General features: G+C 33.4%; 1 protein-coding gene across 1 annotated transcript; it reads right to left on the reverse strand.

Annotated features, from left to right (window-relative positions):
- Nucleotides 1–4,951: 4,951 nt before the first annotated feature.
- UBP22 (ubiquitin-specific protease 22) lies at nt 4,952–8,710 on the reverse strand. Its single transcript, XM_090298951.1, has 3 exons — nt 7,540–8,710; nt 6,756–6,874; nt 4,952–6,432 (listed from the first exon to the last, which is right to left on the reverse strand). Exons 1-3 carry the CDS (start codon nt 8,307–8,309, stop codon nt 5,657–5,659), a joined length of 1,665 nt encoding a protein of 554 aa, XP_090155077.1. The 5' UTR covers nt 8,310–8,710; the 3' UTR covers nt 4,952–5,656.
- Between the last annotated feature and the right edge of the window lie 8,502 nt (nt 8,711–17,212).

Below are 17,212 nucleotides of genomic sequence, written 5' to 3' on the forward strand. Positions count from 1 at the left end.
TAACCAGTATAAAAATGAGTGTGTGATTCTCCTTTTCCTTCTCTCAACGTTGTTTTAATTAACTGTGTTGTGTGTTAAACAATCGTCTGATACAATCTCTACATGAAGGTCTATTGTCTGATACATACTGTGATAGAGTGTTGAGCATTATGAAGCAATCGTTTGATAAAGTAATTGAACAATTATCTGGTGCATCATCTAGTGCATTTGCAATGATCGTATGATCATTTATGTTACATTTGGATCTTTCAATATATCGATTGATATTATAATTGATTGATTTTATAAAGAACTTCTTTCTAATATAGATCTTTTAAAAAATCTTTCAAAGTTTAATTCACCCCCCTCTTGACTCGGTCAATTATTCTAATATATGAGTATACATCTACTGTGGAAATCTCATAATGCACTCTCTTACACCCTACTGAGGAGAAGAGACTAAGGAATCAATGTTGGTTAGAGGCTGCATGTGGAAGATACAAGGACGAGTGTATGGAGTTAGACATGTCGATCATCATGATGACTGTGTTGAAAGTTACTTGCAGCGAACATAAGCATGTTCGAGTTGTCATGTTAATTCACAAGTGATTGATCAATTGAGACAATGACTTGCAACTATTAAGGAGAAAATTTGTCAAATGAGCTCCCAACTCCAGTTTATCCAAGCACTTATTGGTGTAGTCCTCTAGTACCTACCACCTACAGTACCAACAACTACAACTGCTTAACATATTTTTCAGCAACCAAATGATCACCAACGAAATCAACAAGAAGATAATGAACAAATACAAGGTGATCAACAACATAATTCGTCTAATGATTACATCGATTATTATTTTGTTAAGAAATTTATGTCATTACTTATGAATTCGTACTTAATTACTTATGAATCTGACTTGTACATGAATATAACCCATTTTGTAATTGTCTGTGAATTTCAATAGCTTGTAGGTACTTGTTACATATGAGGGATTTACCTATGAATTTTTCCATAGGTAAATATTTACCTACGAATTTTGGCTATAGGTAATCACCATTTTTCTTGTAGATGAAATCGTGCTCACAAAACAAAAAGTCATACTCTCACAAAGGAACTAAACAAAATAAAAATTAGGGAGTTGATACCTATTATGAGAAAACTCTAAACTAATAATAGGAGATAGAACATTAAATCACTTAAAATTTAATCTGTTATCAATCTCAAAATTAATAGGATTGTCACCATAATGATTGTCTTCACGTAAATGTGAGAGACCTTAAGTCAATATCATCACAATTTTTTTAATGCACTTCATCCATCTTTCTCGAAGATCTAAGGAACGAACTGAGGAGACGAAAAAGCTTGGCAGACTAAGGTGGAGTCACATTCTAACCACAAATATCTATAATCTCAAGTCCATGAGATTTATATATCCAAAATAACACCCATAATCTTCGCATAAAAGGATTTATTAACATCAACATAAGGGAAGAAATTCCTAATGTATTCACCATGACTTCCTCTAAAAATACTGCCTCAAGTAACATGACTTGAGCATCTTTTAGTAGTTCCATTAGTGTTGCTTTTAACCCATCCACCATTAGGCCTCTTCCAAATGATTTGGATATCAAAGAACTTAAAAATAGTAAAGTCAATAATACCGTTATACATATTTTTTTAGAAGAAAAATCAGATAACTTGATATACCATTGAATTTTGTGTATGATCATATCCAAATTCAGAATCTTTGGAAACTTAGTACAGTTTACCATTATCCACAACAACCAAAGAATATAAGTAACAACTACAAGTCAAGTTTCTTTAAGAAGATGACTACTTGTAACTTTAAGAAATTGTGCAATGTCATTATCATTAGGAGAAAAAAAAAAGAGTCATACTTGGAAAAGCTTGTTAAATCCAAAATCAGAGTTAAGAGAAAGTTGCACTAAAAAATATGTAAAGTACTCTCTTTTTGCAGGTTATGCAAAGAACACATAAAACACATAATAATGTTCCTAAATTGAACATCTTTATCTGAGAGAATTATCTTATGTGATAACTTCCATAGAATAAGAATTTTAATAGGCGAAACGGAATTAACCCAAATAAAAAAACCTTGATCACTTTGTGACTAAAGATACCCAAATCATCGAAAGTTTAATTAGATAGATCAGGTAACTTAGTCCAAGTTTTAAAAGTTATCCAATCCCGTAGTGGTTTGCAAATAAGATGACAACAATCAAGAATTACCATTCCAAACATGTGCAAATTTGGAAATAAGTTTATACCTTCTCACCACTAGAAAACTCACCTAACTTGGAAATGCATATGTTAGAACATCAATTGTCATTTCATAAGTTAATTTATTTTCCATTACTCACAATCAAATAAGTATTATCCAAAATATTATCCTACCATTCAAAATACTAAATAAATAATTTTTTTATAAAAGATAAATTTCTTATATTTGATGTTAAAGAATCTAGACCTCATAAGCACGTATAAAGACATAAGACCATAAGCAAAATTCCAAATAAATGAAAACAAATAAAAAATTAATTTGAATAACTTTAAAAGAAAAATCTTTGAATAACTTTCGTTTTTCACATTCAAAACGGGGTTTTAAAACTCTAAACGTCAAATTAAACATACACTTATAATATCATTAGATAAACTTCTAAAAAAAGCCATCCAGAGAAAAAAATAAGAAGAAAAAAAAGAAATTAAACACTATTTAAATTAGAATTAAACACAAATTAAATTTTCTAAGGAAACTATATGAATTTCGACCAATTAGCTCATAAATAAGTTAATTTTAATTTACAAGAGAAATTATTTCGTTTTTTTTTTTATGTTTCCCTTCTAGAAATCTTAATAGAGAAGTTTTTTCAGACATTATTTATAATACGTAAATAGTATCTATAATTTTTCTATATTTTATATCTCGTTTATTATTCTGTTAAATGTTAACTCATTATGTTTTTCTTACAAAACTCATTGCAGCTATTTATTATATATATTATACCTTTTTATAATTTTCTGATGCATCAAATAATCTACATCTAGGGTAGAAACAGTCAGAATAAAAAAAAATTCACAAGTGAAAAGATATTGCAAAATAAAACTATATAAACAAAACACACTATTCATGCAGTGAAACTCAAGTCCAATTTTTATATATAAAAAAAAACTCATTAGATTAAAACAGTTGCAGTATCACAAACATGATTAATTTTTACTCAGGATTTTAGAAAAATCTGTGACATAATGTGAAAACATATGAAACTTTGTTTAAAAAAAATCTGCTGAGTAAGCTAATATTGTAATATAATAATGTGAATGTAAGACAATACTGAATCCAAATAAATAAAGATAGTATTGGGCTTGATCAAAGGACAAATCTTCATAAAGTAACCAACACTTCTAAATTTTCTCAGGAACTAATATTCTAACTTTTGTTTAAAGATAAAATTAAAAAATAATTTATTCGAATTAGATAAGATTATTATGATATAGATTTTTTTTCTTTTACTGTATAATACATTTAATATCAAAATAACCAAATTAAAATAGTTTTATGTCAGGTATTGACATGTTCATTATATTTTAGTATCTTATCTTATCTCATGTTTTATTTTATTGAAGATAACTAAAAATATGAAAACAAAAGTTTTAACTTGATTAGGTCATTACTCATTAGGAGGTAGTTCACCTAACTTGGTTCCCTTTTTTTAAACACTTTTGTCTCATGTTATTATTAATCATAGTTATTTTAGGGCCAAGTTGTTGCTAGTTAAAATGCTTCTCATAGCATTAGTAGATTAGAAGAAAATAGGGAATCCATACAAAATGTTCTTTTGAAAACATTATTATGTTCTAGAAAACTTCATTCTTATATAAATAAGAAGTTATTTTAAGAACATAGCTTTCAATTAGTATTTTATTGTGTTATTTTTTAAATATTCTCTCTTAATTTTAGCACATAGAGATTTTTTTTTCAAAAATATTCATTCTCATACAAGTACCTATGTGTTTTGCTTAATCTACACAATATTTAGAGTTGGTAATTTTATATTGAGATCCTGTTTTTAACTGCTTTTTTATGTCCCAAAATCCCCTTCTTCTTTATGTCCACAATTTGTTGTACTTTCTTTACTATGGAACAAGAAGTGGAAGGAACAATGGTGAAGGACATTCAATGATGAATAGTTCCAAAGTTGGAGGGCCATCATTAAATCAAATCATGCATAAAAAAAAGTGTATCACTCTTGAACCCCTGCTCTCAAGTATCATCCAAATAGCCCTTATGTGTCTATGTAGAACACTAGCACTGCTTTTCCTTTTCTTCACCATTTCTTCATCTTTAAGCATCTTCTTATAACCTTTATACATCTTTTCTCTTCTTTATGCTTTAGGAGGGCCCATTTGATGGAACCAGAATTTTTTTTTATATTTTGTATTACTTACCACTTTCATTATCATTATAACACCTATCCTTATATGGTTATGTTCTCCCAATTTTAACAGCAAGATAATAGCTGTTGCAAAAATATAGATCATTTACTGTGTGTAACCAAATCCAAACTACTGTTATTATGCAGATGGCAGGTTCTGAACTTTAAACACCATCAATCCTGAATTTATACTATTTTTACAAAAACATCCATTAAGATTTTACAACAAATTGATATAAAGAAAATTCCTAAATAATCTTAACAATATCTAAAAATTAAACTAAATAATATCAAATACAGGCAGAAGATAGAAATGTTGGAGTCAGATAAAGAGAAATCAATTTTCACCCTTTGATTCCAAATTTATCTTGCACGTTTTTAATCTTTAAGTGTGAAAAATATAAGTATACTGTGACATGTTCTCCTCCAATTATCAATTAACTAGTTTCTTGACTTCAATGTAAGACACTATTAATCATATAGCTGCATTTTTCTCTCAGCAGCAAACAACTTCAAGTTGGAGTGATAATATTCCTCATATCATATCACCTTTAAAAGAATAAACTTGCCTTCAACAAAACCCTTGTCTATTATTGTGCACCAAATAAGCAACCCAATTAAGTAATCTGCACTCTAACAACAAAGCAGAGATAACGCCATGTGAACATTGGACATGAGTATTATTACAATGTCCCTGTTAGACACAGGAATTAGAAACAGTCATCAACATAATCTCTTTTTTCCCTTTAACTCTCTTTTTCTCTATGCCTCACTTGGTGCAGACGGGAGAGTAACAATGGTTGTTCAACAACTTTTGTTAGCATCAATTGAAAAGGGTTATGTACATGACTACCTGCAATTAAAGAATTTGAGTAAGCATAGTGTGAAAAGTTGTGAAAGAGTTGAGTCACTTCTGGCTCCTTGATCTTTGTTGCAATGCTGCTAATGACAACCACAACCACATGCACATGCAAATATTCAATTAGAATCAAATTAGCAACCTGACATCTCATTCCCATTTCTGCATTTTAGCAGTCCGAACTTTTGAGATGCATATTGCAAATCCATCTTGTTAACTATGAACTGTGATTCTACAAACCTGAGGGGAAATTGGAAGAAAAATAAATTCCCTCACAGAACATCAAGCTGGCTTTTCAACGCCACAAGCACAATATATAGTCCACTCTTCGAATGACAAGTACTCACTTTATAATCCTCCTCTCTAGCAAAAACCAGCAATAGGAAAAAATAGCTCTCTTCCAGGGCAATTTGGTGCGTGACTCTGGTCTTCATTTGCTTTATTGTACAAAGTTTTCTGCACATAGAAAATCATGTAACACTGTGAAGCTCTGACTGTAGCCTCATCAACCTCAGTTATCCAAGCGTCATCACATTTGTACCATTGATTCCTTATACGCACGAACGAAACATAATGGCCAGACTCGAGCGTACCCGAATGTGTCACCACAGCAAAAATTTCGAACTCAGAAAATATATCTGATTCATCACCCCCAAAAGAATAAATTCTATTTCCATATCTGGCTCTAAGGATTGAGGAGGACAAATATGGAGACATGTCTAAGGAAAATGGGAACTGCAGGTAGCGATCTATTTTTCTTGAAGACCTTTTGACAAAAGAGTGCTCAAATCGTTTTACATGTAAACTAAGTACTAATGGAAGCTTTCTAATGGACATTTGCTTCAAAGAGTCCTGCTTTTCCTGACAATTCTGGCAGTAAAGTTTCTGGTCTGACCCCAACTTCTCTGGCCTTGTGAACAAATCTAAACAACCCGAAAGTGTAGACATATTTCCATCCTCATTCCGTTTGGTAAGCTTTTTACCCTTTTCTGTTGAAGAGACACTAGTGTCCAAGTTAAGTGAAATGTCAACACAAGGATCATAAGTTGTTGAGGTGAATCCACAGGCCATACAAGTAACATCTGATCTCAATAACCCATAGAACACCCTATGAGCAATACATTGACAGTCTTCGTTACCTGTATAAAACAATAGCATGCATTATGCGTTTGAAAAACAACAACAATTGAGTAATGTAACAAGTCTAGATTTCTTTAGTTACAATGTTTCCCAGACAGCAAAAACATCAGAATAAATATTTGGTGTTAAAGCTGTTATGTGTTCACAGAAACAACATCCTTCCTAGCCAGTTACATCAGTATTATTTTAACTACTACTACTATTATTATTATTACTATCATTATTTGGACAAAGTACATCATTAAGATACTAGCAAAAATTATACCACAGTTGCATTGTGCACGTAAGACAGAAGGAAAACACCAAATCAATATTTAATTACCTTTGCTTCCATTCCTTGCTTTGCCCTCTTTCTCATGGATAGCATCTAACATCGAAATGAAAAACTCGTGAGCATCCTGCTGCTCATAACTCGCTAAATTTGCTGAATGCTGCCACCAGCTTGAAACAAAAACAAAAAGTTTCACCATTCAAAAGAAACAGGAATTTGATCACCAAAGCAACATAATGGGTGCAATGCAAATCCAAAGTCATAAAAGTTTTTGGTTTCAACTACCATTGCTCCATCTAAATTGCAATTAGCTTCATACAAACAAATTTTATCAACTTCAAACTTATAATAAAAAACATCAATCATCTTAGAGCTGACTGATAACATGAATGCTAAAAAACATGCTTGCTTTTTTCACATAAACCTTCACATTAGAAGGTGTCACTTTTGTTACTTCAGTCAGACCAAATCAAATATTTTCATAATACTAAATGTCCGGCTCAGGGAATCAATAAATTTCCTATTTTCTAAGCCTATTGATTGAATATCTGAAAAATCAACAATAACAAAAGCCTATATGAGGTCACATGGATCACACAATGTCAATAGATTTTATCAAAGACCAAAATCTCAAAGATACTACTCACCATGAGATATCTCATAACAACTATCAGAGAACTCCTAATAAAGTAACTCAACCAAATTATTTGTATCAGGATCATTTAAAAGCATAATGAAGCAGATCACTAGATCCCCTGATAAATGTCAGCCCTTATTTTCATTAGACAAAATCTAAAACCCAATAGCATGAGTATGACAAAGAGCAATATCAGACCTGTAGAGAAACTGAGCAGGAGTATATGGATTCTGATCCCCCGAATACACAGCTGAGAAAATAGCATTGACTTCACAAAGTAAACACATCAGATCTGTGGTTCTTCTACGATGACAAGCTTCCCATCTGTGTCCACCACTCAGGAAATAGTCCCTGACAGGAGGTGCATGAAGCAACACTTGGAGCACAGAATTCATAAAACACGTGCTACCCAGATTGTTCAATCCCCTCAACCCCATAGGATAACATGATTTAGCTCTCACATCTTTGGTGGAAACTCCACACTTAGATTTCTGAAAATTCAACCCAACCCCAGAAACCAATCTCCTCCTCTTGATCAACCTCTGCCCAATGCTTTCATTCCCAGTGGCACCACTTGCCACCCCCATTGAGTGCTTAGACATCACAACTTGGTCAAAATCAGGGTCATACAATTGATCACAGCACACCCCACAATAAAGTTCAGCCCTTTCAATGTCCACAAAAACAGCATGACCAGCTTCTGACTGAGGGTGCAGAATGGTGTGATCCAAACATGAGAATGAAGAGCAAATCAGACACAAATAGAACCTCCCTTCACAGCCATTACAGAAACTGCATCTGGGTACCTTTGTGTTGGGTTTCTTCACACTGGTTTTCCCAATTGAGGAGGTCACAAGGAGCTTTTGGATGGCTTTGTAGCCACTGAAACCATGCTTGAGCTTGTACTCAGCAAGGTGCTGACAAGGTTCTGGGTTTGTGTATAAAGGGTTTTTTAGCAACATTTCCATTTAGATTAGGTTTAAAAACACACAAAAAAAACCAAAAAAAAAATAAAAAATACAAGATTGAAGCATAAACCGAAGGGTTGTCAATGGTCTCTTCAAAGATGATGTGATCTAAAAAAACGACTGATTTAAGATCAAAAGAAAAGTATAAAAACTAGTGAAACTGAAAACCGGAACAAAAAGTAGACCGTTATTGTTCCTATGATCAAGATTCACCTAATAACAAAATCTAAAACCAACCAAAACACACTTCAATGAATAGATTTTTTTTTTCAGCTTTTGAGTTCGGAGAGAAGACTCGGCTGAAGTTGTCTGTGAGGTTTTGTTTTTCTAGTAAAAAAACAAAATAAAATAAAAAAAGAACCGACTAGTGACTTGTAGTCATTAGACATATAATATATAACATAAAAGAAAGACATAATTGTGTTGGGTTAAGAGATGTGTGTTGTGTTCATTAAACTCATATTACAGTAATCTAATAATAAATTTAAAAATAATAAGTATATGATTAAATATACATTTGTAATAAGCAAATAGGGAAAATAATTACTCTTTAATTACTTTTATCTGATTTTAGTATAATTGTTTCTAAAATAATAATAACACATCTGGTTGTTGTCGTGAAGAAAAAGTTACAGGGGTTTGTATATTTAATAGAGAAATTAGATTATCTAGAAAAGTTGAGAAAATTAGTAGTATTTATTTAATAAAAACATTAGAATAGGAATAGGAATAGGAAATAGAATTGTAGAGGAATCTGAACCGGTGGTTGAAGAAGATGATGATAGAGAGATAGTTGCGTGTGTTGGCTTCCTATTGTTCTTGGTTTTAGGTTAAAAAATTGTTAGTCATCATCTTATTTGTGGACCATTTCTTCTTCTTTACACTCACGTGCCTTCAAACCAATTGCTGCTATTTAGGTCACATTTAAGGATTAGCAAGTTATGACAGTTGGAAAGAAAATAGGTAAGATATAAATAATATTATTAAAGATGAATAAGAAAAATCATATTTTACAAGTATATTTTTTTAAATTTTTTTATAATAATTTTGTGAATATAATTGACATAATAGACCATTTTTTACAGTTTCCAAAGAATTTGGAAGCATGAAACAATTGATGATAATATACTAATAGCACTGATTCAGATTTTATTAACTTACCTATTAAGTCGTAATTTCTAAACTCGTTTTAGGCATTCATAAGACAAAGGAGAGACAAAAGAACATAAGTATATTGAAATTTAAAGAAAACTCTATATAGAGTTAGAATTAATTATATTCCACCTCAATAAGTGAGATATTTTTGGAGAAAAAATGTAAAATTTAATGTTGGAAGTCCCCTAATTACTCTCACACCCAACAGTGTCAACCATAAACATTAAAGATAAATAAAAGTTTGAATGTTTTTAGAATTTGAATGCATGAGAACTATAGTTTTTCGTATATCTCTTACTAAATAAATTAAAATAAAATCTAGAGGCGTCTTTTTGAGATATCTTTCACTAAAGTGACCAAATCCTTGTTATTTGATTCTTTTTAAAAATGACTTCCTTCATATAATATTTGTAAGCTTCCATTTCTCTAAACAATTGTGGAAAAGTGAATAGTAACCGTTCAATTATAATTACTAGTACTTTGAATATAATAATATAATAATTTTAAAAAAATTTAAAGAATTATTACGTAAATACAAATAAAGAAATTATAAAAATATAATAATATATAATTGCCCCACATATCAATTATTAATGTTTCATTTGTATGCTCACATAAGTAATCGCAAAAATACACAAAATATACGGAAAATGAAAGATAAAAATGTTAAAGATAGAATAAAAACCCTTGTCCTCTTACTAAGACTACCAATAAAATGAAAGTCACTAAACCACTTGATTTATTATTTAGTCTATAGATTATTATGTGTGTATATAATTGTTAAATTTGCTAATTGAACGTTTGATGTCTAGAGATATGAACTATTCTACAAATTAAATATAATATAATTTTTTAAATAATTAATTTATAAAAATTATTTAACATAATATATCCTTTAATTTTCTTTAAACAATCACTCTTTTAAGCACGAACAGAAGGACACTATATCTATTAATGAAAATATATAATTGCAATAATTATTTATAAAAAGTTATTTTAAAGTTATTAAAAAATAATTTATAATTTATTCAAAATTTATGTAATATATTTGATCTCTTATTGTTTTGTTTTGTAAATCCTTATTGACTTGTGTACCATCACGTTTGGATCAAAGCCACAAAAAGTATACAAAAATATAAAACTAAGATTGTAAAATGCTGACAAAAATCGTACCTGTGAAAAGAAATCATAAAATGAAAAAAAAAAGTTAATGATAAAATGTGTTACTAAGATTATTTTTTAATACAAATGTTAATTAACAATTTTAAAAATGTAAAAATAAACTTTTTAAGTAAATAAAAGTTTGTAAAATTAAAAAAAAAAATCATTATAATTTTCTTTCATAAATACCAAAAAGATAGTTGAGTGACGCATTATCTTAGAATTAATATGATTCTTTTTCTCAAGCCACTTTAACCTATTTAATAAAGAGCTCAATTTAATATTGTCTATCTTTTAGTACCTTCTAGGTTGGTGGATTAAATAGATTGATCAACGTAAATAATAAATACTTTTATAAAATTGATTTTTGGTAGACTCTTTATAACAAAATTAAATAACAATTTCACACTAACTCTTAAAATTTTAAATAATGATGAAAAAATCTTTAAAGAAAATATAAATCTTAAGTCCTTCTCTATTAATATAATAAAATATTAAAAAAGAATTATTTATTTATGAATACTAAACATCATTGAAGTTGTCACACGTGCCTCCTTGCCTGGGTGCAAACAACATACGAAAGTGCTTGTGTGAATTTTTTTCAGCGCAATACGGACCCAGAATGAAATTGCAGAAATTAGGCCGGAATTTCAAAAGATTCGGTAGAGGATAGCCTTGGTTTGCACAAAATTTCTGAAAAATTCTCCGGGAATAGTTTTTTCCTCAAATTCTACCCAAGAATCTCCACTGAATTTGGGATAAAACAAGACAAATTTCAGGTCAAACGGATGATATTCACCCACGAAAAAAATCAAACAGTTTCACACACAAACGAACCGTCCTTTCAGCCCTGGCAGTGACGAATAAAAGATTTATAGCCAATCTTGTGGGACGAATCTGGGGCTCAAAGCTCAGCCAAAACTCAATAGACACAGTGGCGAATGTCTGGTAAAAATTTCAGACCAAAATACCCAAGGAGTAAGGCGTAATAAGTCTCAGGTCGAGAGTGAACAAAACCGGTTTTCCGAAAACAAAACGTCCTGGCTTTTCGTCCCCGTATCTTCTTTTTGTGATTCGTTTATGGACGTGCCTCCTTGCCTGGGTGCAAACAACATACGAAAGTGCTTGTGTGAATTTTTTTCAACGCAATACGGACCTAGAATGAAATTGCAGAAATTAGGCCGGAATTTGATAGCCTTGGTTTGCACAAAAGTTCTGAAAAATTCTCCGAGAATAGTTTTTTCCTCAAATTCTACCCAAGAATCTCCACTGAATTTGGGATAAAACAAGACAAATTTCAGGTCAAACGGATGAGTATTCACCCACGAAAAAAATCAAACAGTTTCACACACAAACGAACCGTCCTTTCAGCCCTGGAAGTGACGAATAAAAGATATATAGCCAATCTTGTGGGACGAATCTGGGGCTCAAACCTGAGCCAAAACTCAATAGACACAGTGGCGAATGTCTGGTAAAAATTTCAGACCAAAATACCCAAGGAGTAAGGCGTAATAAGTCTCAGGTCGAGAGTGAACAAAACCGGTTTTCCGAAAACAAAACGTCCTGGCTTTTCGTCCCCGTATCTTCTTTTTGTGATTCGTTTATGGACGTGCCTCCTTGCCTGGGTGCAAACAACATACGAAAGTGCTTGTGTGAATTTTTTTCAACGCAATACGGACCCAGAATGAACTTCGAGAAACTAGGCCAGAAATTAGGCCTTGGTTTGCACAAAATTTCTGAAAAATTCTCCCGGAATAGTTTTATTCCTGAAATTCCACCCAAGAATCTCCACTGAATTTGGGACCAAATGCGACAAATTTCAGGTCAAACGGATGAGTATTCACCCATGAAAAAAATAAAAACAGTTTCACACACAAACGAAACTTCCTTTCGGCCCTGGCAGTGACCAATAAAAGATTTCTTGCTAATCTTGTGGAACGAATCTAGGGCTCAAACCTCAGCCAAAACTCAATAGACACAGTGACGAATGTCTGGTAAAAATTTCAGACCAAAATACCCAAGGAGTAAGGCGTAGCAAGTCCCAGACCGATAGTGAACAACACCGGTTTTCCGAAAACAAAACGTCCTGGCTTTTCATCTCCGTATCTTCTTTTTATGATTCGTTTATGGACGTGGCTCCTTGCCTAGTTGCAAACAACATACGAAAGTGTTTGTGTGAATTTTTTTCAGCTTAATACGGACCCAGAATGAAATCGTAGAAACTAGGCCAGAATTAGGCCTTGGTTTGACAAAATATCTGAAAAATTCTCCCAGAATAGTTTTTTCCTAAAATTCCACCCAAGAATCTCCACTGAATTTGGGACCAAACGCGACAAATTTCAGGTCAAACGGATGAGTATTCACCCACGAAAAAAATCAAACAGTTTCACACAGAAACAAACCTTCCTTTCAGCCTTGGCACTGACGAATAAAAGATTTATTGTCAATCTTGTGGGACGAATCTGAGGCTCAAACCTTAGCCAAAACTTAATAGACACAGTGACGAATGTCTGGTAAAAACTTCAGACCAAAATACCCAAGGAGTAAGGCATAGTAAGTCGCAGACCGAAAGTGAACAAAATTTGTTTTCCAAAAACAAAACGTCTTGGCTTTTCGTCCCCGTATCTTCTTTTTGTGATTCGTTTATGGACGTGCCTCCTTGCCTGGGTGCAAACAACATACGAAAGTGTTTGTGTGAATTTTTTTCAGTGCAATACGTTCCCAGAATGAAATTGCAGAAATTAGGTCGGAAACTCACAAGTTTCGGTAGATGATAGCCTTGGTTTGCACAAAATTTCTGAAAAATTCTCCCAGAATAGTTTTTTCCTGAAATTCCGCCCAAGAATCTCCACTGAATTTGGGAACGCAACAAATTTCAGATCAAATGGATGAGTATTCACCCACAAAAAAAATCAAACAGTTTCACACACAAACGAACTTCCATCCAGCCTTGGTAGTGACGAATAAAAGATTTATTGCCAATCTTGTGGGATTGATTTGGGGCTCAAACCTCAGCCAAAGTTCAATAGACACAGTGACGAATGTCTGGTAAAAATTTCAGACCAAAATACCCAAGGAGTAAGGCGTAGTAAGTCCCAGACCGAGAGTAACAAAACCGGTTTTCCGAAAACAAAACGTCCTGTCTTTTCTTCCACGTATCTTCTTTTTGTGATTCGTTTATGGACGTGCCTCCTTGCCTGGGTGCAAACATCATACGAAAGTGCGTGTGTGAAATTTTCAGCGCAATACGGACCCAAAATGAAATTGCAGTAATTAGACCGGAATTTCACAAGTTTCGGCAGAGGATAGCCTTGGTTTGCACAAAATTTCTGAAAAATTCTTCCAGAAGAGTTTTTTTTCCTGAAATTCCACCCAAGAATCTCCACTAAATTTGGGACAAAATGAGACCAATTTCCGGTCAAACGAACGAGTATTCACCCAAGAAAAAAATCAAACAGTTTCACACAAAAACGAACCTTCCTTTCAGCCCTGCCAGTGACGAATAAAAGATTTATTGTCAATCTTGTGGGACGAATCTGGGGCTCAAACCTCAGCCAAAACTCAATAGACACAGTGACGAATGTCTGCTAAAAATTTCAGACCAAAATACCCAAGGAGTAAGGCCTAGTAAGTCCCAGACCGAGAGTGAACAAAACCGGAATTCCAAAAACAAAACTTCCTGCCTTTTTTTCCCCGTATGTTCTTTTTCTGATTCGTTTATGGACGTGTCTCCTTGCCAGGGTGCAAATAACATACGAAAGTGCTTGTGTGAATTTTTTCAGCGGAATACAGACCCAAAATGAAATTGCATAAATTAGGTCGGAATTTCACAAGTTTCGGTAGAGGATAGCCTTGGTTTGCAAAAAATTTCTGAAAAGTTCTCCCGGAATAGTTTTTTCCTGAAATTCCACCTAAGAATCTCCACTGAATTTGGGACAAAACGCGAGAAATTTCAGGTCAAACAGATGAGTATTCACCCACGAAAAAAATTAAACAGTTTCACACACAAACGAACCTTCCTTTCAGCCCTAGCAGTGACAAATAAAAGATTTATTGCAAATCTTGTGGGACGAATCTGGTCTGAAACCTCAGCCAAAAGTCAATAGACACAGTGACGAATGTTTGGTAAAAATTTCCAACCAAAATACCCAAGGAGTAAGGCGTAGCAAGTCCCTTACCGAGAGTGAACAAAACCGGTCTTCTGAAAACAAAACGTCCTGGCTTTTCTTCCCCGTATCTTCTTTTTGTGATTCATTTATAGACGTGCCTCCTTTCTTGGGTGCAAAACAACGTACGAAAGTGCTTGTGTGAATTTTTTTTCAACGCAATACGGACCCAGAATGAAATTGCAGAAATTAAATTGGAATTTCACAAGTTTCAGTACACGATAGTCATGGTTTGCATAAAATTTTTGAAAAAATTTCCCAGAACAGTTTTTTCCTGAAATTCAACCCAAGAATCTCCACTTAATTTGGGACAAAACGCGACAAATTTCAGGTAAAACGGATGAGTATTCACCCACGAAAAAAAGCAGACAACCTCACACAAACGAACCTTCCTTTAAGCCCTCGCAGTGACGAATAAAAGATTTATTGCCAATCTTGTGGGACGAATTTGGGGCTCAAACCTCAGTCAAAACTCAATAGACGCAGTGACGAATGTCTGGTAAAAATTTCAGACCAAAATACCCAAGGAGTAAGGCGTAGTAACTCCAGACCAAGAGTGAACAAAATCGATTTTCCGAAAACAAAACGTCCTGGTTTTTCGTCCCCATATCTTCTTTTTGTGATTCGTTTATGGATGTGCCTCCCTTCCTAGGTGCAAAAAATATACGAAAGTGTTTGTGTGAATTTTTTTCAGCGCAATACGGACCCAGAATGAAATTGCAGAAATTAAGTCGGATTTTCACAAGTTTTGGTAGAGCATAACCTTGGTTTGCACAAAATTTTTGAAAATTTCTCCCGAAATATTTTTTTTCTTGAAATTTAACCCAAGAATCTCCACTGAATTTGGGAAAAAACGCAACAAATTTCAGGTCAAACGGATGAGTATTCACTCACGAAAAAAATCAAACAGTTTCACACACAAATGAACCTTCCTTTTAGCCCTGGCAGAGACGAATAAAAGATTTATTGCTAATCTTGTGGGACGAATCTGGGACTCAAACCTCAGCCAAAACTCAATAGACGCAGTGACGAATGTTTGGTAAAAATTTGAGACAAAAATACCCAAGGAATAAGGCGTAGTAAGTCCCAAACCAAGAGTAAACAAAACTGGTTTTCCGAAAACAAAATATCCTGCCTTTTCTTCCCCGTATCTTCCTTTTGTGATGTTTTTAGGGACGTGCCTCCTTGCCTGGGTGCAAACAACATACAAAAGTGCTTGTGTGATTTTTTTTATAGCAATACGTACCCAGAATGAAATTTCAGAAATTAGGCCGGAATTTCACAAGTTTCGGTAGAGAATAGCCTTGGTTTGCACAAAATTTCTGAAAATTTCTCCCAGAATAGTTTTTTTCCTGAAATTCCACCCAAAAATCTACACTGAATTTGGGACAAAACCCGACAAATTTCCGGTCAAACGGATGAGTATTCACCCACGAAAAATATCAAACATTTTCACACACAAACGAACTTTCCTTTCAGCCCTGGCAATTACGAATAAAAGATTTATTGCCAATCTTGTAGGACGAATCTGGGGCTCAAACCTCAGCCAAAACTCAATAGACACAATGATGAATGTCTGGTAAAAATTACATACCAAAATACCCAAGGAGTAAGGCGTAGTAAGTCCGAGACCGAGAGTGAACAAAACCGGTTTTCCAAAAACAAAACGTCCTGTCTTTTCTTTCCCGTATCTTCTTTTTGTGATTCGTTTATGGACGGGCCTCCTTGCCTGGGTGCAAACAACATACGAAAGTGCTTGTGTGAATTTTTTTCAGCGCAATATGGACCTAGAATGAAATTGCAGAAATTAGGCCAAAAATTCACAAGTTTTGGTAGAGGATAACCATGGTTGGCACAAAATTTCTGAAAAATTCTCCCGGAATAGTTTTTTTCCTGAAATTCCACTCAAGACTATCCACTGAATTTTGGATAAAACACGAAGAATTTCAGGTCAAACGGATGAGTATTCACCCATGAAAAAAAATCAAACAGTTTCACACACAAATGAACCTTCCTTTCAGCTCTGGCAATGACGAATAAAAGATTTATTGTCAATCTTGTGGGACGAATCTAGGGCTCAAACCTCAGTCAAACCTCAATAGACGCAGTGACGAATGTCCGGGAAAAATTTCAGACTAAAATACCCAAGGAGTAAGGCGTAGTAAGTCCCGGACCGAGAGTGAACAAAACCAGTTTTCGGAAACAAAATGTCCTGGTTTTTCTTCCCCGTATCTTCTTTTTGTGATTCGTTTATGGACGTGCCTCCTTGCCTGGGTGCAAAAACCATAAGAAAATGCTTGTGTGAATTTTTTTCAGCGCAATACAGACCCATAATGAAATTGCAGAAATTAGGCCGGAATTTCACAAGTTTCGGTAGAATATATAGCCTTGGTTTGCACAAAATTTCTGAAAAATTCTCCC

Source organism: Phaseolus vulgaris, chromosome 1 (assembly GCF_051622355.1).
Source record: "Phaseolus vulgaris cultivar YP4 chromosome 1, ASM5162235v1, whole genome shotgun sequence".
NCBI lineage: Eukaryota > Viridiplantae > Streptophyta > Magnoliopsida > Fabales > Fabaceae > Phaseolus > Phaseolus vulgaris.

Coding starts and splice junctions, on each gene's coding strand:
- UBP22 (XM_090298951.1), bottom strand. CDS start 8,309: ATGGAAATGTTGCTAAAAAACCCTTTATACACAAACCCAGAACCTTGT. Junction 6,875..7,539: donor CCTGCTCAGTTTCTCTACAG/GTCTGATATTGC, acceptor TTTTGTTTCAAG/CTGGTGGCAGCATTCAGCAA. Junction 6,433..6,755: donor AGCAAGGAATGGAAGCAAAG/GTAATTAAATAT, acceptor TGTTTTATACAG/GTAACGAAGACTGTCAATGT.